The 21,362-nt window shown below is 42.3% G+C and overlaps 1 protein-coding gene and 1 non-coding gene across 3 annotated transcripts in view; both read left to right on the top strand.

Moving 5' to 3' along the window:
* ABCB10 (ATP binding cassette subfamily B member 10) overlaps positions 1-20,618 on the top strand; it is a 43,288-nt gene extending 22,670 nt beyond the window's left edge. The window contains exons 7-13 of one of the 2 annotated variants that reach the window (XM_032137283.2): positions 5,189-5,284; positions 6,526-6,735; positions 9,638-9,717; positions 10,828-11,008; positions 15,596-15,639; positions 18,323-18,357; positions 18,793-20,618. In XM_032137283.2, coding sequence (XP_031993174.1) covers positions 5,189-5,284; positions 6,526-6,735; positions 9,638-9,717; positions 10,828-11,008; positions 15,596-15,639; positions 18,323-18,357; positions 18,793-19,024 — 878 coding nt within the window. In that variant the 3' untranslated portion in view covers positions 19,025-20,618. The remainder of the gene's footprint in view (positions 1-5,188; positions 5,285-6,525; positions 6,736-9,637; positions 9,718-10,827; positions 11,009-15,595; positions 15,640-18,322; positions 18,358-18,792) is intronic. The other variant, XM_032137284.2, reaches the window with a different exon arrangement.
* Positions 1,706-1,849, top strand: LOC116458196 (U4 spliceosomal RNA). The gene has a single exon (XR_004245248.1). It is a non-coding gene; the product is annotated as a U4 spliceosomal RNA (small nuclear RNA).
* Positions 20,619-21,362: the final 744 nt, after the last annotated feature.

Raw genomic sequence — 21,362 nt, 5'->3', positions numbered from 1 at the left:
CTCCTGGGCTCAAGCAGTCCTCTCACCTCAGTCCCCTGAGTAGCTGGGACTTACAGGCATGCACCACCATGCCTGGCTAGTTTTTGTAGTTTTTGTGGAGACAGAGTTTTGACATGTTTCCCAGGCTGGTCTTGAACTTCTGGGCTCAAGCAGTCTACCCGCCTCTGCTTCCCAGAGTGTTGAGATGACAGGCATGAGCCACCACAACTGGGCTAGTACGTCGTTCCTTTTTATGGTTGAATAATATTCCATTATAGCGAGAGATTGCATTTTGTTTATCCAGGGCCATTGTGCTTTTGTTCTTCAGAATCAAAGCTCTTTACTGTGTTAAACTACTTTGGACTCTTTCCCTTTACTTCTTTTTTGTTTTGTTTTGTTTTAGAGACAGGGTCTTACTCTGTCTCCAGGCAGGAGTGCAATGGCACAATCCTAGCTCACTGCAGCCTCGACCTCCTGGGCTCAAGTGATCCTTCTGCCTCAGCTTTCTGAGTAGCTAGGACTGCAGGCATACACAACCATACTCAGCTAATTATTTTTATTTTTTGTAACGACAGGGTCTTGCTATGTTGTGTTGCCCAGGCTGGTCTCAAATTCCTGAGCTCAAGTGATCCTCCTGCCTCAGCCTCCCAAAGTGCTGGGATTATAAGTGTGCACCACCATGCCCAGCCTTACTTTTTTTTCTTCTTTCTTTCTTCCCTCCCTCCCTTCTTTTTAAAAATTAATGCCATTTTCAAAGTAGTTTTACATTCATAGCAAAATTGTGTGGAGATAGGGGTGTATACCCCTGCCCCCATACACGCACAGCCTCCCTATTAACATCCCCCACAGAGTGGTACATTTGATACAATTAATGAACCTACAGCCGGGCACAGTGGCTCACTCTTGCAATCCCAGCACTTTGCGAGGCTGAGGCGGGCAGATCACTTGAGACCAGGAGTTCAAGACCAGCCTGGCCAACATGGCAAAACCCTGTCTCTACTAAAAATACAAAAATTAGCTGGGTGTGCTGGTTCATGCCTGTAATCCCAGCTACTCGGGAGGCTGAGGCAGGAGAATTGCTTGAACCTGGGAGGCGGAGGTTGCAGTGAGCTGGGATTGCGCCACTGCACTCCAGCCTGGGTGACAGAGTGAGACTCTGTCTCAAAAAAAAAAAAAAAAAAAAAAAAGAGCCTACATTGACACAGCATTACACCCAAAGTCACAGTTTACATTAGGGTTCACTCTTGGTGTTGTACATTCTATGGGTTTGGACAAATGCAAAATGACATGTATCCAACATTATTGTATCATACAGAGTAGTTTCACTGCCTCAAAGATCCTCTGAGCTCTGCTTATTCATCACCCTTCTGCAACCTACTGTTTCCATGGTTATGCCTTTTCTAGAATGTCATGTATTTGTAATCATGCAGTATGTAGCATTTGATTGGCTCTTTTCATAGAAATATGCATTTAAGATTTCTCTATGTCTTTTTATGGCTTGATAGCTCATTTATTTTTAGCACTGAATAATATTCCATTGTGTGGATGTACAACAGTTTATTCATTCACCTACTAAAGGACACTTGGCTGCTTCTAAGTTTTGGCAATGATGAATAAAGCTGCTATAAACATCCATATGTAGGTTTTTGTGTAGATAGGAGTTTTCAGCTCATTTAGGTAAATACCAAGGAGTACAGCTGCTTGATTGGATGGTAAGAATATGTTTAGCTTAGCACAGTGGCAATATCATAGGCAATGAGGTTTATCCAAGTCGTGATTATTGCTAATTAAAAACTTTTCTCAATACCCTGCTGTGATGACTTGCAATATAGTCAGCATTGGCAAGGTTTTTTGTTTTTTTTTTTTAAAGGGAGTCTCATTCTGTTGCCCAGGCTGGAGTGTAGTGGCATCATCTTAGCTCACTGCAACCTCCACCTCCCGGGTTCAAGCAATTCTTGTGCCTCAGCCTCCCAAAGAGCTGGGATTACAGGCATCCGCCACCATGCCGGGCCTTTTTTTTTTTTTTTTTTTTGAGATGGAGTCTTGCTCTGTCACCCAGGCTGGAGTGCAATGGCACAGTCTTGGCTCACTGCAACCACCACCCCCCAGGTTCAAGCGATTCTCTAGCCTCAGCCTCCTGAGTAGCTGGGACTATGGGTGCATGCCACTGTGTCCAGCTATTTTTTTTGTATTGTTAGTAGAGAAGGGGTTTCACCATGTTGGCCAGGCTGGTCTTGAACTCCTGACCTCAGGTGATCCACCCACCTCGGCCTCCCAAAAGCCCTGGGATTACAGGCATGAGCCATCCGCGCCTGGCCTAATTTTTGTATTTTTTTTTTTCAGTAGAGACAGGGTTTCACCATGTTGGCCAGGCTGGTCTTGAACTCCTGGCCTCGAGTGATCTGCCCACCTTGGCCTCCCAAAGTGCTGGGATTACAGGTGTGAGCCACCACACCTGGCCAGCACTGGCAATTTTTGACATCTCTGTGGAGACTGAATGAATTTTTTTTTCTTACAAAAAAAATTTTAGTTTTGTAAGAAACTCCCAAACTGCCTTCCAAAGTGTGTGTCACATTTGCATCCCCACCAGCAAGGAATGAGAGTTCTTGTTGCTCCACATCCACCCCAGCATTTGGTGGCGTCAGTGTTCTAGCTTTTAGCCATTCTGATAGATGCAAGGTATTTCATTGTTGTTTTAGTTTGCATTTCCCTGATGACATATGATGTTGAGCATCTGTTCATATGCTTATTTGCTCTCTGTATACCTTCTCTGGTGAGTTGTCTGTTCAGGACTTTTGACCACTTTTAAATAAGTCTTCATGTTGCCGTATTGTTGAGTTTTAAGAGTTCTTTATATATTTTGGGTAGCAATCCTTTATTGGATAGGTGTTTTACAGATATTTTCTTCCAGTTTGTGGCTGGTCCTCTTCTTTTCACATTGTCTTTTGCAAAGCATACATTTTTAATTTTAATGAAGTCCAGCTTCTGTCTTTCATGGATTGTACCTTTGGTATTGTATCTAAAAAGTCATTGCCAAATTCAAGGTCATCTACACTTGCTCCTGTGTTGCCTTCTAGGAGTTTGTTGTTTTGTGTTTTACATTAGGTCTGTAATTCACTCTACATTAGTTTTTGGGAAAGGTGTAAGGTCTGTGTCTAGATTCCTTCTTTGCATGTGGATGTTCAGTTGTTCTAGAACCGTTTGTTAAAAAGATAATACATATATTGCCGTTGCATCTCCATTGTATTGCCTTTGCTTCTTTGTCAAAAATCAGTTGACTATTTGTAGGGGTCTATTTTTGCCAAATGCATTTTTAATTCAGCCTAAAAATTTTAGTCCATTGTATCTTGCATAAATATTCATACCATAGAATATTTGAATTGTATTTTTTCAACATCCTTACTGAGGGAAAATGTTACAAATATATGTCCTCACATTTGATGTAGACCATTGCATTTGGGGTTTAAGTTGTTAAATGGTTCAGGCCAGGCACGGTGGCTCACACCTGTAATCCCAGCACTTTGGGAGGCTGAGGTGGGTACATCATTTGAGGTTGGGAGTTGGAGACCAGCCTGGCCAACATGGTGAAACCCTGTCTCTACTAAAAATACAAAGATTAGCGAGGCATGGTGGGGGGCACCTGTAATCCCAGCTACTCGGTAGGCTGAGGCAGGGAGAATTGCTTGAACCTGGGAGGCAGAGGTTCAGTGAATAGATATTACGCCACAGCAGAGCAAGACTCCATCTCAAAAAAAAAAAAAAAAAATCATGGTTCAAAGCTGACTTTAAAAAGTGATCGCTAGAGGCCAGGGACGGTGACACACACTTGTAATCCCAGCACTTTGGGAGGCCAAGGCAGGAGGATTGCTTGAGCCCAGGAGTTTAAGACCAGCCTAGGCAACATAGTAAGACCCTGTCTCCACAAAAAAATAAAAATAAATAGGTTGCTGGAATGTTTAACATTAACCAAATTTATTTCAGTTTTTGCTACTGTGAAAGTTGTTTTTTTGTTGTTTTTTTTTGTCGTTGTTTTTTGTTTGTTTGTTTTGAGGCAGGGTCTCGCTCTGTTGCCCTGAGTGCTGCCAGAGTGCAGTGGTGCAGTAATACCTCGTTGCAACCTTAACCTCTTGGACTCAAGCGATCCTCCTGCCTTAGCCTCCCAAGTAATTAGGAATATAGGCACATGCTACCAGGCCTAGCCTTACAATTATTTTTTGTAGAAACAGGGTTCTCTCTATGTTGCCCAGGCTGGTGTTGAACTCCTGGGCTCTAGCAATCCTCCCACCTTGGCCTCCCAAAGGGTTGAGATGACAGCCATGAACCGCTTTGCCTGGCCCTTTTTTTTTTTTTTTTTACATAGCATTACATTGTATTAGGTATTATAAGTAATCTAGAGATTACTTGAAGTATATGGGAGAATGTGTGTAGCTTATCAAAGTTGTATTTATTGAGTGCCTGAAGGTGAGGTATTATTTTGTGGATTTGTCTTTAAAATCAACATTGAAGTATTTTATATTTTTTTAAATTATGAGATAGCGTTACATTTCAGTTAAATTGCTATGCTTTTAACTAGGTAGACTTCCTCTGCGGCATTATGATTTTAATCCAGTGGTTGATGAGTATGACTATATGTTTTTCAATCCCTGATCAAACATTAAATCCTTATTAGAAATCAGTGAAATGTGGCCGGGCGCAGTGGCTCACGCCTGTAATCCCACATTTTGGGAGGCCGAGGCGGGTGGATCACCTAAGGTCAGGAGTTTAAGAGCAGCCTTGCCAACATGGCGAAACCCCATCTCTACTAAAAACAAAAAAATTAGCCAGGCCTGGTGGCATGCACCTGTAATCCCAGCTACTCGGGAGGCTGAGGCAGGAGAATCACTTGAATTGGGGAGATGGAGATTGCATTGAGCCAAGATCGTGCCACTGCACTCCAGCCTGGGTGACAGAGTGATAATCTGTCTCAAAAAAAAAAAAAAAAAAAATTAATGAAACTGGAGGAGGAGAAGCCAAAGGAAAACTAGAGTATGAGACAAGGGAATTCTGAATGTCAGTTCCCAGGAAGCTGCCTCAAGTTGTTTTTTGAAAATATTAATAATAGATTTTATATTAAAAGCAATCATTGTCACTGCTCTCGGAGGAGTGGTGGCCAATGCCAGTGCCAATGCCAGTGGTGGACATGTGTGTGGATTCTGCTTCTCGTCCTCAGGTCTGAGCTCTTTCTACTCGGAGCTGATGAAAGGACTGGGTGCAGGGGGGCGCCTCTGGGAGCTCCTGGAGAGAGAGCCCAAGCTGCCTTTTAACGGTGGGTCTGAAAATTAATTGTTTCTTTGCCAGGATTAACGAATATGGCTTTGAACAATGAGACTAGCTCTTCCCCTACCTGCAAGGGAGTGAGGGATGAGCCACAATAAGGATGTGGCTCCTGCTGCATATCGGGCCGGGAGTGGGGGCGGTCAGGTTTTCTATGAGAGGGGGTGGGACAGCTGCTGGGGCACTGTTGTGGGCCAGGATGCCCCTGGATGCATGGGCTGGCCACATAGTGTGCTGCCCTCTGTTCCCCTCCCTGCATCTGAGTGTTACCGCCAAGGGCAGGATGGAAGTCACTGTGGCCCAGGACTGTGACTAGGAAGGGTCCCAGCTAGTCCACCAAATGGATCTTCCCTAGTGATTCTGAAATCTCTGTGGAGGGCTAGGGTGGGAAGAAGGGAGGAGGAACCAGACATAAGAAAATATCTAAGTTTCTTGGCATTTTGGGGTGGGGTAGGGGAGGCTGGTACTCATTGGCTGGAGCCATCTCCTTCCTTATCAGTGACTTCCCTGGAGCTGTAGGGCGTAGACCAACTAGCCAGGAATTGGGAGAAATGGCTATGAGTAGTAACCACTCCCAACTGCTTATTGACTTCCTAGGACATTATTAGGTAGCCCCAGGTCCATAAGTGAAAGCCCAATATTCTCCAATGTGATAGGCCTAGGAAACAGGCCGAGCTGAGAGAGTTTGAGTGGTGTCTCCCAAAGCAGGGCAGGTGAACACCATAGGGCAGAACAGACCTCTGACCCCTCCAGTTCTGCGGCTGTTGTGCAGTGCTCCCCGTTTCATCATAACTCTCAAAATATTTATTCCGGGTAGGTAAGATAAACTCTGGAGCTACACAGAGGCAGTGGCATAGAGAGAAGGCCATCGGGTTTGAAACCAGACTAACAAGGGTGGGTCTTAACTCCACTACTTGTTAGCTTAAGCAGGTTGTTGTCTGTGGTCTTCAATGTCCTCATCAGCAAAATTGGAATTATAATTTCTACCTCTCAGGGTTGTAAGGATCAAATAAGACCGTCTATGTGTATAGTACCTTGGACATAGTAGGTGCAGAGTTGGCACGTGGTAAGCATTTAGCCTAGGTCTACTTCTGACTTGCCCTTTAAGAGCTCATATACCAGGATTAGCTGTGGTGGAGTCACCCATCTGTAGCTAGATGAGTAGGAGAACCGAGTTCAGCTGTGAGTTTAATTTTTTGCTGTAAGTAATTAATATTACATTTTATGTTTCAGAGGGGGTCATCTTAAATGAGAAAAGCTTCCAGGGTGCTTTGGAGTTTAAGAACGTGCATTTTGCCTATCCGGCTCGCCCAGAGGTGCCCATATTTCAGGATTTCAGCCTTTCCATTCCGTCAGGATCTGTCACAGCACTGGTTGGCCCAAGTGGTTCTGGCAAATCAACAGTGCTTTCGCTCCTGCTGAGGTTGTACGACCCTGCTTCTGGTAAGTGGTTCACCACACTGTAGCACTGGGGGACTCTCCCAAGCTCTGCTCCCAGTTTTGCGCCCTGGAAGATGCTTAAACCATGCAGATACCTTATTTTGTGAGAGTACCTTCTTTTCTAAGTGCCAGTGGAAAGAAATCCCTCAGACAGAAGGTATCATTTGCAGGGGCATGACAGCTCATACAGAGGCCTTTAGAGCTTTTTGTATATCATGTGTCCTACCTCTTCAAGCCCAGAGTGACTTCCCCAGTTCTACCTCCTCATCTCCCGTGTGGGTATCTCCTCTGGACATGCCCTCTACTGGGAGCAGGTGGACGAGGCTGTGCTCAGCAGCCAGGAGAAGGTGCCTGGGGTGCTGCTGGACATCCCTACACACCAGCAGCACCCTGGACAACCACCGTGTGCCAGCATGCGTGCTGGGCACAGGAGTGATGGGAAGCTCCTGGAGAACCTCTGCCTCTGCCTGTGACCCATTGAGTGCTTATTGTACACATAGTTAACTTGGCAATCAGTGATTCACTTTTTTTTTTTTTCTTTTGCGACAGAGTCTTGCTCTGTCGCCCAGGCTGGAGTGCAGTGGCACAATCTCGGCTCACTGCAAGCTCTGCCTCCCAGGTTCCCGCCATTCTCCTGCCTCAGCCTCCCGAGTAGCTGGGACTACAGGCGTCTGCCACCACGCCTGCCTAATTTTTTTGTATTTTTAGTAGAGACGGGGTTTCACTGTGTTAGCCAGGATGGTCTTGATCTGACCTCGTGATCCGCCCACCTTGGCCTCCCAAAGTGCTGGGATTACAGGCGTGAGCCTGGCCAGTGATTCACTTCTCTTTTTTTTTGAGATGGAATCTCGCTGTTGCCCAGGCTGGAGTGCAGTGGTGCGATTTTGGCTTACTGCAGGCTCCGCTCCCCAGGGTTCACGCCATTCTCCTGCCTCAGCCGCCTGAGTAGCTGGGACTACAGGTGCCCGCCACCTTGCCCGGCTAATTTTGTGTATTTTTAGTAGAGACGGGGTTTCACTGTGTTAGCCAGGATGGTCTCGATCTCCTGACCTCGTGATCCACCCGCATTGGCCCCCCAAAGTGCTGGGATTACAGGCGTGAGCCACCGCGCCCGGCTGTGATTCACTTCTATGTGACTGTTCCATTGAAACTATTTTGAGCTAGTAGGGATTTTCTTAATGGATGATTTTTCTCATTCTAGTTTTTATTTTATTTTTAACTGGATTATAACATCTTTAAGAGCAAAGAGCCCATGATTTTACTTCTTTATATCTTTGCTGTAGTAGACAACAATGTCAGCAAGCAAACAACTCTTAGTAAAAATCAAATCATGAATTTAGAAAGAATATTTTGGCCAGATGTGGAGCCCCACACCTGTAATTCCAATTTGGGAGGTTGAGGTGGGAGGATCACTTGAGGCTACAAGTTGAAGACCAGCCCGGGTAACATAGTGAGACCCTGTCTCTATTTATTTAAAAAAAAAAAAAATTAATTTAAAAAATGAATGTTTTGTGTCTTTGTGCTTATGCTTTTTGGTTAAAACAATGTAAAATCTCATTGTTTTACATGTCAGATAAATGTGACTTGAGAGGAAAGGACATGTTTACATGTCAGATAAATATGTGACTTGCAAATCCTGACCCACAGAATCACCACCTGTGTTAAAATGGGGCTTACTACAGTGTTTGCCTCTGGAATCACTTTCTTGATTCACCATTGACTTGCTATAAAATCTGGAGTTTAAAAAAATCCTAGTTAGCCGGGCACAGTAGTTCACGCCTGTAATCTCAGCTCTTAAGGAGGCAGAGGTGGGAGGACAGCTTGAGCCCAGGAGTTTGAGACCTGCTTGGGCAATATAGTGAGACCTTGTTCTCCACAAAAAGGAAAAAAAAAAAAAAAAAAAAGACAAAAAACAATCCTATTTAGGTTGCTGTAATTCAAGTAAAAATACTGAGTCTCTGGTTTCTTCATCACAATGAATAAATCCAGGACAAAGCAAACTGCAGTTAAATGTCTGCCATGTGTAGTCTATAGAGAGCTCTGTGCTTTTTCATCAAAGACCTCAAGTTTTTGCCAGTTTATGAACGTTTCCAGCTGGCTTCTATAATTCCACAGCATTAAATGAGAAGAAATGGCATTTCTTATGCTGTCACTGTTGTCATGATCACCAAGTATTGTTGAGCACCCTCAATATGAAGAATTCTGTTAGCGAAAGTCATAGAGATAGCGCCTGATTATTTAAAAGCTCTGCCATGGTATCGATCAGATTCTTAGTTGCACACAACAGATTCCTCACCAACTAAGCTTATGCAGAAAGGGATATTTTAAGGAGTAATAAAAGAGCTCAAAAATCACTGGCAGGAATGAAAAAATAGATTCTAGATTGTACATCCAGGACAGTTCCCAGAACTCCACCCCAGAACCAGGCCTTCAAGGTAGCTGCTGACACTGGTGTGGTCAGGAAGCTACAAATTTAGGAGTTGCCATCATGAGTGCCAGCTTCAGAGCTATGCCATCTCTGCCAGTATTCGTGCCAGCAAGTGGACACCTCATGGCTTGCCCCTCCCTTCTGAATTAAAGCTTTGCACAAGTGCATCTTATCAGTGGAATCCTAAGTCACTAGGGAAAACTCCCTACACCCTCCAGGGTACAGGAAAGCAAGCTGGACAGAGGGACTCAGTGAGATAGTCATCCAGCTACTATCGGGAGACAATAACTTGGACAATCCAGAAAGTCCCTTTTAGCTCTGAAATTTCATGAAATATGTTAGTTTTAGAGTCCATCTGGAGATTTTCAATACATTTTGATCTTTAAAAAATGAGTCTGGAATTTTCCCATCAGATCCTTTCTGTGTTGGTCATCAGCCTCATCACACTCAGCGACTCTTTCCTTTCCTCTCAACAAGGAACTATTAGCCTTGATGGCCATGACATCCGTCAGCTAAACCCAGTGTGGCTGAGATCCAAGATTGGGACAGTGAGTCAGGTAAGAAGAGACGCTTCCATTTCTGTTTCACTTTCTTTTAAAATTACTTTTGTCTTTTGCTTTTTTTTTTTGTCTCGAACTTCTCAAGAGAGAAGGAATGGAAGTCCTTGGAATGTATTAAGCTCATCCCACATGGCAGGTTGTTTAGGTTTGCAAGTAGCGCTGTTTCCTGAAAACCCTAAATGTTTGAGCAAGGGTGAAGCATTGACTTTTTATTGAAAGCTGGAGACTACCATTACTAGATAGTCTAGAGGATGGGAAGGAAATGATAGAAGATTTTATTGACTCTTTTTTTAGCTTTTACTGATTCTTCCCCACTTCCCATTTTCATCACCAGCCACAGTCTGCTATTCTGCATAATGGGCTTCAGGGAGAAGTGAGCAAAGACTATGGCAAGAGCCAGAGTCCTCCTTGCAAAGAAGTTGCAGATTTCGAAGCAGAGTATTAATGTAATGTGGTCACTTTGATAAGGCCATTTTCACAAGACTCTTTGGGGCAGGGAAATGTTGCTGCAGCTGTTTTAATTTTTATTACCAGGCTGTGCACACAGCATACAAACCTGAGCCTCCCCCCATTTCTGAACCTCTCTTTGTGATTAGCTCATCCTCTCCCCACTCCACTTGGGTGAGGGCAGGTGGACAGTGATGGGTGCTCAGGAGTGCAGGGACATCAGTGGTGTATATTATTAGGGATGGAGAAAAGAGCCTGGAAGTTTGCTTATTTTTTAGGACTGCTCCATAGGGTTCTGTCAGAATTGTTTGTTCCCATCTGGTTTGTGTGCATTTCAAAAAGTAATGGATGGAGATGGATTCCCCGCTTTGTCCTGAGTAGAAGGCAGGCAGCTGGAAAATGCAGATGGACTCGGGGTCTCCCGGTGCCTCCTGATTCCTAAGGCAGGGGACTGACATTTACGAAGTTCCTACCATGTGCCAGGCGCCTTGTGGGCACCTGCTGTGAGGTCTCATTGCCTGCAGCATGGTGAGAACTACAGATGATAAAATCCTGTTTATGGCAAAACATAAATTTTAAAAAAGACTGCTAGGTTTGAATTTATTAGACATGTTGGAAGTCTGTTTGAAATTCGTGATACGTTTTATTTCCAATTTGTAGGAACCCATTTTGTTTTCTTGCTCTATTGCTGAGAACATTGCTTATGGTGCTGATGACCCTTCCTCTGTGACCACTGAGGAAATCCAGAGAGTGGCTGAAGTGGCCAATGCAGTGGCCTTCATCCAGAATTTCCCCCAAGGGTTCAACACTGTGGTTGGAGAAAAGGGTGTTCTCCTCTCAGGTGCATTTCTTTACTGCTTTGTAGCAAAGTCTCTATATCCAAAGAACTTTTCACATGTTTCTTGTTTTGTTTGTTTGTTTGTTTGTTTGTTTTTTGAGATGGAATCTCACTGTGTCGCCCAGGCTGGAGTGCAGTGGCGTGATCTCGGCTCTCTGCAAGCTCTGCCTCCCGGGTCATACCATTCTTCTGCCTCAGCCTCCCAAGTAGCTGGGACTACAGGCGCCCGCCACCAAGTCCAGCTAATTTTTTGTATTGTCAGTAGAGACAGGGTTTCACCATGTTAGCCAGGATGGTCTCAATCTCCTGACCTCGTGATCCGCCCACCTCAACCTCGCAAAGTGCTGGGATTACAGGTGTGAGCCACTGTGCCCGGCCCACATGTTTCTATATTGCAGTATTATTTTCTAATTAGGTTTTCATCTTTAGAGTTTTTGAAATTAGCCTTACCACTTGCTCTCTTATATGTGGAAAACTCCCCAGTGTTTTTTTTCACTTTCTACCCCATATGTGTTCCAAAAATTCTGAGTAGTACTCAGCCACAGCAAGCTTTTTTTCATCTGAAAAAAAACAAAAAACAAAAAACAAACTGTATTTTGCAACCTGAGACCCTCAAATATTAAATAAGAAGTGGCAGGATGATTTGCCCAGGGAGTCAGGGAATGTGCATCAGGAACAAAGCTGAAATTGAAAGAATTATTTACTCCCTACATACTGGACCAGGGTTTGACAAACTTTTCTTTAAAGAGCCAGAGAGTAAATATTGTGGGTTTTGGCCAGGCACGGTGGCTCACACCTGTAATCCCAGCACTTTGGGAGGCCAAGGCGAGTGGATCACTTGAGATCAAGGGTTCAAGACTAGCCTGGTGAACGTGGTGAAACCCCGTCTCTACTAAAAATACAAAAAGTTAGCCGGGCGTGGTGGTGGGCGCCTCTAATCCCAACTACTCTGGAGGCTGAGGCATGAGAATTGCTTGAACCCAGAAGGCGGAGGTTGCAGTGAGCCAAGATTGTGCCATTGCACTCCAGCGTGGGAGACAGAGCGAGACTCTGTCTCAAAAAAAAAAAAAAAATTGTGGGTTTTATGGGTCACATATGATTGCCGTCACACATCCTTCTTTGTGTGTGTGTGTTTTTAAGCAACTCTAAAAATGTAAAACACATCTTAGCTTGAGGGCCGTGCATAAACAAGCCATGGTTCAGGTCTGGCCTGTGGGCCATAATTTGCTGAATGGACTCACGGCTGTGAGGCAAAGTGAGCGATTCCCTGTGATGTCAGACCACACCTATCATTCTGGATCACATTATGGTTGCTGTATTTTGAGGCGAGAGAAGACTCACTTTGTATTTCTTTAAAGTGCAGAAATGAACCAATGAGTAGAACTTAAAGAGAAATAAATTTTCAGCTAAACACTTTTTTTAATACAAGTATTGAAATGTTTGCTTGCAAGATAACAAGTTCCTGGCCGGGCATGGTGGCTCACGCCTGTAGTCCTAGCACCCTGGGAGGCCAAGACAGGCTGATTGCTTGAGCTCAGTAGTTCAAGACCAGCCTGGGCAACATGGCGAGACCCCCTCTCTACCAAAAATACAAACAATAGCCAGGTATGGTGGTGAGCAACTATGGTCCCAGCTACTCGGGAGGCTGAGGTAGGAGTATTGCTTGAGCCCAGCGAGGCAGAGGTTGCAGTGAGCTGAGATCGCACCACTGCACTCCACCCTTAGTGACGGAGTGAGTGAGACTCTGTCTTAAAAAAAAAAAAACAAAAAAAACTTGTCTCTGTTTGAGCAGAGGGTTGGTGCCTCTTTGTCACAGTGAAGGCTGGCAGATTAGACTAAAATAATAGTCTTTTCCAATGCTAAACTTTTCATTTGAAGTTAGACCACAGAAAATATAAAACAAAAGGGTTTTAAGCTTATTGTATATGATTAAAAAAAATATATATATATATAAGTAGTAAATGAAAAAGCATCTTTGATAGATCTGAGATGTTCCAGGAGTAGAATTCCTGACTGCTGTGTAAAAGTGAGCTGCTACTCCATCTCTGAAACGTATCTGAGAAATGGGGCAGAAAACCAGTGTAAACTGCTCGTGGTGAAATTATTATTATTATTATTATTTTTGAGACGGAGTCTCGCTCTGTCGCCCGGGCTGGAGTGCAGTGGCACAATCTCGGCTCACTGCAAGCTCCGCCTCCCAGGTTCACGCCATTCTCCTGCCTCAGCCTCTCCGAGTAGCTGGGACTACAGGCGCCCACCACCACGCCCGGCTAATTTTTTGTATTTTTAGTAGAGACGGGGTTTCACCTGGTCTCGATCTCCTGACCTTGTGATCCACCCACCTCGGCCTCCCAAAGTGCTGGGATTACAAGCGTGAGCCACCGCGCCTGGCCCTTCGTGGTGAAATTATTGAACATTGAAGTGTGAGGCTTCTCCCAAGAGCACATCAACTCCCTTGAAACAGATTCTGCATGTCCTTCCCTCTGGTAGGATCCTCCAGTTCTGTTTCTCAGTGAAGTAACCAGAGGTTCCAGTCTGCTCTTGCTTTCTGGGAGGAAGAGAGAGCACCTAGTAATAGATTCCCAGTGTACTGATCGGCACCACAAATGACTCAGAGGGGACCTAAGCCATCAGCAGGCTGCTCTAAGGACCTACCTCAGGGCACTCAGACACCCTCACCAATCAGAGGCTCAGGAGAGGGTTTTCCTCACTGCCCTCCTTGTGTGCACTGGTTTCCTGTTTGAGAGCAGCATTCAGCAGCACCACACACCTCAGATATAGAGGATGAACCTCTCTTATACGAAATAAAATGATGTCCAGCAACTACTGTTGATAAGTATGTTCAGCCAATAAAGTCAACCAAAAAGGAATGTTTTTTATCCCCAAAAATGGAATTGGGTTTTATAAACAATGTAAGTTGGGAGGAGTGAGCACTCTGAGACTTTCCAAGTATGACTTAGGAGTAGCGTCCCTGGAGGAAAGGAGGGAGGATGGGGTGAGACAAAGATAGGGAGGGAATCAACACAGATCCTGCTGACTCCACTCCATCCCACCTTCTCCCACACCTACTTCCAGTTTGTTCCCTCACTTTTAGTAGAATTTGAGCTTAAAAAGACAGGATTAGAGTGGCTTACTGTAACTTTCAGTGTCATACACATATTACTATTTTTTCCTCTAGAGGAGGGGAAAAAAACATCATAAAGAATAAGTGCTATGTTAGCCAGGCATGGTGGCACTGCCTGTAGTCCCAGGTACTGGGGAGGCTGAGGCAGGAGAATCACTTGAGCCCAGGAGCGAGAGGATGCAGTGAGCCATGATTGCACTACTGCACTCCACCTGGAAGACAGAGCAAGACTCGTTTCAAAAAAAAATAAAAAAAGAAGAAGAATTTCTATAATGTGGGAATATTAGAATTATCAGTCTCAGCACCATTGATGTCTTTTGCTCCCAGACATTTCAAGTGTTTTTTGGAAACCTGCAAATATCTTGAGTTTCTGGTTTCCTTTCTACATTGGATATTCTGCTAGGGAGGAAGTATGTGTAGTGATGAACAGCATAGATCTTTACATGCTTTTAAGAGCATACCCCTTGCACTGTGTAGGATCAGATCTCCGTTCCACTACTTACCAACTGTGAGAGCTTGGACATGTTACTTTGTATCTCAGTTTATCATCTGTAAAATGGGAATAATTATAGGGTCTATCTCATAGGATTTTTAAAAAGATTAGCCAGGCACAGTGGCTCACAATCTCAGCACTTTGGGAGACCAAGGCAGGAGGATCTCTTGAGTCCAGGAGTTTGACACCAGCCTGGGCAACAGAGCAAGACCGTCTCTACAAAAAATTTTAAAAATTAGCCAGGTTTGGTGGTATGGGCCTGTGGTCCCAGCTACTCAGGAGGCTGAGGCAGGAGGATCACTTGAGTCCAGGAGGTTGAAGCTGCAATGAGCCATGTTCATGCCATTGCACTCCAGTTGGGTGACAGAGCAAGACCTTGTTTGAAATTATTTAGAATAAAAACATTAAATGAGATAATACATGCAGTGCATATAGAAAATGCCTGGTATTGGCTGGGCACTGTGGCTCCTGCCTATAATCCCAGCACTTTGGGAGGCTGAGGTGGGTGGATTGCTTGAGCCCAGGAGCTTGAGACCAGCCTGGGCAACATGGCAAAACCCCGTCTTTACCAAAAATTAGCCAGATGTGTTGGTGCACACCTGTAGTCTCAGCTACTTGAGAGGCTGAGGTGGGAGGATCACTTGAGCCCAGGAGATTGAGGCTGCAGTGAGCCATGATCACGCCACTGCACTCCAGCATGGGTGACAGCGTGAGACCCTGTCTCAAAAATAGAAAGAAAAGAAAATACTTGGTATATAGGAAGTCCTCAATACATTTTGGCTATGATAATAATTATTAATTTTGGGATTGATACATTTTAAACCTATATTTTAAAATAGGTTTCTGGTCTATCTGTGTCAGCTATGACGAACTAGAAGAAGCTTACCTTCAAATTGTTATATGGTTTATCATAAAAGCCTATTACTAAGATTTTTTGTTGAGGCTTTCTTTTTTTAAATATTGTCTCTGTCAGGTGGGCAGAAACAGCGGATTGCGATTGCCCGTGCTCTGCTAAAGGTAAGCCTGAAGTGACTTGGATGTTTTTTAAATTAGGGATTATTTTTATTAGGGACCTTGTAATAATTTGTAATTTACTATTTGTCTTCTTCCTTTTCCTGTTTTTTTTTTGTGTTGTTTTTTTTTTTTCTTGGAGGGGGAGGGTGACAGTTCTGGTGAAAGGTAAGTTAGTGTAGTATATTGTCCAAATTTAACAAGTATTTCTTAGGTATCATGAGCCCAGTACTGTGCTAAGGTTGTTGGAGGTAGAAGAATTTAACACATGGACCCTGCATCAAGAAGCATACAGTCTAGCCATTGAAACAGTGATTATTAATGCAAAATACAAAACAGCATAAGTATGCGTATTTGTACAATCTGTAATCAGCTGCTAAAGTGAATAGTACAGACTTGGAGTACTTAGACAAGATTCCCAGAAGGAAAGGGAAGAGCCATTTTAGCTGAAAGGCAGGCATTGTCTTTTTAAGGAAGCAATAGCCTTCCCTTTGTTATACAACTGTTCTTCTCAGGCTTATAGGTGATTAAAAAAAAAAGCAGCTTTACTGAAGCAGAATTTACATATATAAAATTCATTTATTTTAAATGTACTTTCCAGTGACTTTTAGTAAATTTGCAGAGTTGGTTGCACACAAAGTCCAGTTTCAGAACATTTCTGTCACCCTAAAAAGATCTCTCGTGCCCACTTGCAGTCTTTCCCTGTTTCCAGCCCCAGGATGCCACGAATCTACTTTCTGTCTGTCTAGACTTGCTTTTCCAGACATTTCAGATAAATGGAATCAGACAATATATGGTTTTTGGCATCTAGCTTCTTTCACTTAGTACAGGTGGAGTGTTTTTGAGATTTCTCCAATTTGTAGCTTGTATCAGTACTTTATTCCCTTCTACTGTTGAGTAGTATGGATGGATCCCTATTTGTTGATCTGTTCACCAGCCGATGAACGCTTGGGTCATTTCCAGTTTGGGGCTATTGTGAATAATATATGAAGAATAGTAGCTACCTTTTTGTGAGGGTGTGTGTTTTCATTTGCAAAGCTAGACTTGTAATGTTTTATCTACATCAGATTAGTCTTTTTTTTTTGGTCTTACGTGTTAGCTTTTCTTTTTTCTTTTTTTCTTTTTTTTTTTTTCTTTTTTTTTGAGACAGAGTCTCGCTCTATCATCCAGGCTGGAGTGTAGCGGTCTGATCTCAGCTCATTGCAACCTCCGCCTCCCAGGTTGCAAGTGATATTCATGCCTCAGCCTCCCAAGTAGCTACGATCACAGACGCACGCCACCACACCCGGCTGATTTTTGTATTTTTAGTAGAGGTGGGGTTTCACCATGTTGGCCAGGCTGGTCTTGAACTCCTGACCTCAAGTGATCCACCTACCTTGGCCTCCCAAAGTTAGTTTACTATTTCTAAATTAACTATAAGCAGGACCTTGTAAGTTATAGACTATATCTTTTTAATTTTATTTTAATTTTATTTTTAAATTTGTGACAGGGTCTCATTCTGTCACCCAGGCTGGAGTGCAGTGGTGTGATCATGGCTCACTGTAGCCTTGACCTCCTGGGCTTCAGTAATCTACGTGTCTCAGCCTCCCAGGGAGCTAGGACTATAGGTGCATGCCATACCAAACCCAGCTAATTTAAAAAAAATTTTTTTTTGGTAGAGATGGGTCCTTGCTATTTTACCCAGGCTGGTCTTGAACTCCTGGGCTCAAGCAGTCCTCCCCTCTCAGCCTGCCAGAGTGTTGTGATTACAGGTGTGAGCCACCATACTCAGCCTTACTCATTTTATTTATTTATTTATTTATTTACTTTATTTTATTTATTTATTTTCTGAGATGGAGTCTCACTCTGTCGCCCAGGCTGGAGTGCAGTGGTGTGAGCTTGGCTCACTGCAGCTTCCACTTCCCCAGTTCAAGCGATTCTTCTGCCTCAGCATCCAGAGTAGCTGGGATTACAGGCACGCACCACCAGGCCAGCTAATTTTTTTGTATTTTTAGTAGAGACGGGGTTTTGCCATGTTGGCCAGGCTAGTCCCAAACTCCTGACCTCAGGTGATCCACCTGCCTGGGCCTCCCAAATTGCTGGGATTACAGTCATGAGCCACCACGCCCAGCCACCTTACTCATTTTAGATTCCCATCTCACTGACCAGCAGGATAAAACTGTGCTATAAATGATACCTGGTCTAGTGATTACTCTGATGATCATTTGAAATAGTCTCTAATTCTTTCATTTAGGTACTTATCCCAGACACTTAGTAATTTGTGGGGTTTTTTGTAACAGCTTTGAGATATAATTCACATACTACATAATTTGCCCATTTAAAAATATAATTCATTGGTTTTTAGTGTATTCAGTGTTGTGCATCCATCATCACAATTTTAGAACATTTTCATCACCCCCCCAGGGACCCTCTACTCTTTAGCAGCCATGCAGCTCCCCTTCCTTATTTCCTGCATTGAACCCAGCCCCAGGTATCCACCAATCTGTAGAAGTGCCTGTTGTGGACATTTCATATAAGTGAACTCATGCAGTATGTGATTCTTTGTGTCTGGCTTCTTTCACTTAGCATAAGTTTCCAAGGCTCATCCACATTGTAGCATGTGTAAGAATTTTATTCCTTTTTTATTGCTGAGAGTTTGTGTTTTTCCAATAAAATTATTTTATCTTTTCCTTTTTTTTTCCTTCTTCAGAATCCCAAAATTCTTCTCCTAGATGAAGCAACCAGGTGAGGATATCTTAATAATATATGCGATTATGTGTATTAAACCAAATTCTTCCTTCACCAAAACACTTTTAATTCAGTACCTCAAAGTGATACAACTGAAAATGCTTTTTTCTCCCCTGTACTTTAAAGTGAGGGAAGCTGAATTAATTATGACAGTTGAAAAGCAGTGGGCAGACTGAGTCCTAGTTGAGAGTTCTAGGTCCACTTCAGACATGGTTGCCATCAATCCTAATCACTCTGTAAGCCGTAACTGTGCAGAATGCTTTTCTCCTTACATCACAGTATAGTTTTATGGAGATCAGAAAGTCCCAAACTGTTGAAATTTTGATCATAGTAAAAATTCATTGCTCAGGAAGGGCTGCTGTGTGTGTATCAGGAAGCACATGGGTGTCAATGACGTCTTTGCTTTCTTGTGTGTGTGTGCTCCTGTGTCAGTGCGCTGGATGCCGAAAATGAGTACCTTGTTCAAGAAGCTCTAGATCGACTGTTGGATGGAAGAACGGTGTTAGTTATTGCCCATCGTCTGTCCACCATTAAGAATGCTAATATGGTTGCTGTTCTTGACCAAGGAAAAATTACTGAATATGGAAAACATGAAGAGCTGCTTTCAAAACCAAATGGGATATACAGAAAACTAATGAACAAACAAAGTTTTATTTCAGCATAAGGAAGCAATTACTGGTAAACAATATGAGACTTTAATGCAAAACAGTGTTGCAGAAAAAAAAAAACTCAGAGACTATGAAATACGTAAACCATATATCAAGTTATTTGAAAAATACCTATATTTTTCCAAAGTGTGTAAAAGATTGTTTTGAAATGTACCTGTTCTCAAGATCTTTTTATTCAGAGTTTTAATAATTGTAACTTTTTAAATGTCTATAGCACTGAAGTTATTTTCAGGTTTTGTATTTTCTTTTATTGTGGAATACTTTAATTAATATAGCATGGCACCTCATTTTCTTTTGCCTGCTGTTAAAGATTGAAGCTATTGTCAAATGACAACTTTAAAAAGGCAATTATAAATAAAAAGCCTGATTATTTTAGGCCAGTTTACCAATCACTGTGTAATTCTTCTGGTAGTATTCTACCTACTTTTAAGTCTAATTTTACAGATAGAATAATGGAAATTGAAAATTTAACCCTTTATTCCAATAATCTCATGAAGCAAACCTAACTATTTAACATCAGCTGGAAAGACGCGAACATTTATATTGCCCGTCTCCTGTGTCTTCAAAGGTGTGAGAGCTGAGGAATATGTGTTCCTGTGGGAACTATGTTTGAATATGTGCAGTTTTCAACATTTTGGCACATGAAAGCCTGACAAGTTTTTAAAAGGGCAGAAGCTTTATTTTTTGAACAGGAAAACGTGTTTTTTAAATTCACGTGTTTGTATGAGTACTTTTGTGAAGCAAGGCATGAACTGCTAGGTATTATTAAGAATGAATGATTTTTGTATTTAAGTTGTTTGAAGGCATGTATTTTGAAAAATATCTGTTACAAATTTATAATTTCAAGACAAATTGAATCTTATAATACTTTCGGAATTTCATTAATCAGGCTAAAATTTGAGGAATATAACTAATTTTCAGCCTTAAGACATTTAAGTTTGGAAGTCCTTGCTATTCAGCAGAATAACAAGAAACCTTCAGAATGTATCACTCACCCGAAAAGAAGATATCAATAAGCCCTTTTATTTATGGTTATAGTTTTATATATAGTCTCAAAATTCCTAAAGCAATGCTACAACCATTGAATTTGCCATATTTTGTATCAGTGCTGTTAATTTGCTGTTGCCTCAAGAAAAAGTGCTTTTTCTCCATTGATGAGGCTAGACCCTAAGAAGTAATTAAGTCAATGTAAATCAAATGGAAGTTTTCCCATGAACTAAGCATTTATTAGTTCCCTGATTAGACTGGAAGAAGAAACCACTATTTCATGAAAAGCATGGAATATTATATTTTATTCTTCATAATTAATGAATAAAATTGATATGAATGAATGTGGTGTTCTTTGAATTAGTAAACAGTACATCTGTGACAATCATTTGTAACAAGCTCTACTTGTGTTCTTTATAAAGTGTGATTTTCAGAAAGCAAACAAAACACAATTACAAGGTTGAATCTGAGGAAAATAATCCTTGTGCCATAGAATTATTTACAAAATTGCATTTCATTATGTTTTATTTTCTGATACATGATGTTCAATTTTATCTTTAGGTAATATTTTATATCATAGATTAAAATTTATAGTGAACTTTATCTGTGTCTGTCACTTTTTTTTTTTTATGACCCAGGAACCAAAGACACAGTCTGTCATTTCTTATAAAACTTCTCACTACATTGTTTCTTAGTAGAATTTGGCTGTGGAGATTCAGGAATTAAGAAAAGACTAACATTACACATATCGAAAAACATGTTGTAATTAAAAGTTCCATTCATTCCTCCTTATCAAGTTTGTTAATGTCATCACTTGTTTCCTACTTACAAATATTGTTTAATTGTTTCACTGCAGTAAATAAGCATCTCCTATGCACATCAGGGACAAGGAACTGTGCTGTGAAGTTGATGATAGATGAGTAAGGCACAGTTTCTGCCCCAAGGAGCTTCTAGTTTTGAAGGAGTGGGAAGGCCGGGGAAAATTAATAACAAGAATGCAGCTAGGGATCATAAAGAGGTGTAGTTGTAACACTGTGTTCTGGTATCACTTTTTTGTTTCCAGAGTGTTTGCATGTTACATTTGATACTTTGACAAGCCTGTAATTTAGACAAATATTTATCTTCCCCATTTCACAGAGGAGGAAATAAGCCTAGGCAAGTTGTGAATTAATTCAGCATTAATGACATACACAGTTTCAGGCAAGAAGAAACTCAAAAGAAAATTTTCACATTGTTGAGCTCAGCATTTTGTCATATACCCTCCGAAGCTTGTCTCTAGGTTCAAGGTCTCCCCTGACCCTGGGCCTGACAGGTTCCCAAAGAATAATCACAAGTTAAACCATTGTA

This window comes from Hylobates moloch, unplaced genomic scaffold, assembly GCF_009828535.3.
Source record: "Hylobates moloch isolate HMO894 unplaced genomic scaffold, HMol_V3 SCAFFOLD_18, whole genome shotgun sequence".
Classification (NCBI taxonomy): domain Eukaryota; kingdom Metazoa; phylum Chordata; class Mammalia; order Primates; family Hylobatidae; genus Hylobates; species Hylobates moloch.
This window is presented reverse-complemented; position numbering and strand designations above follow the sequence as displayed.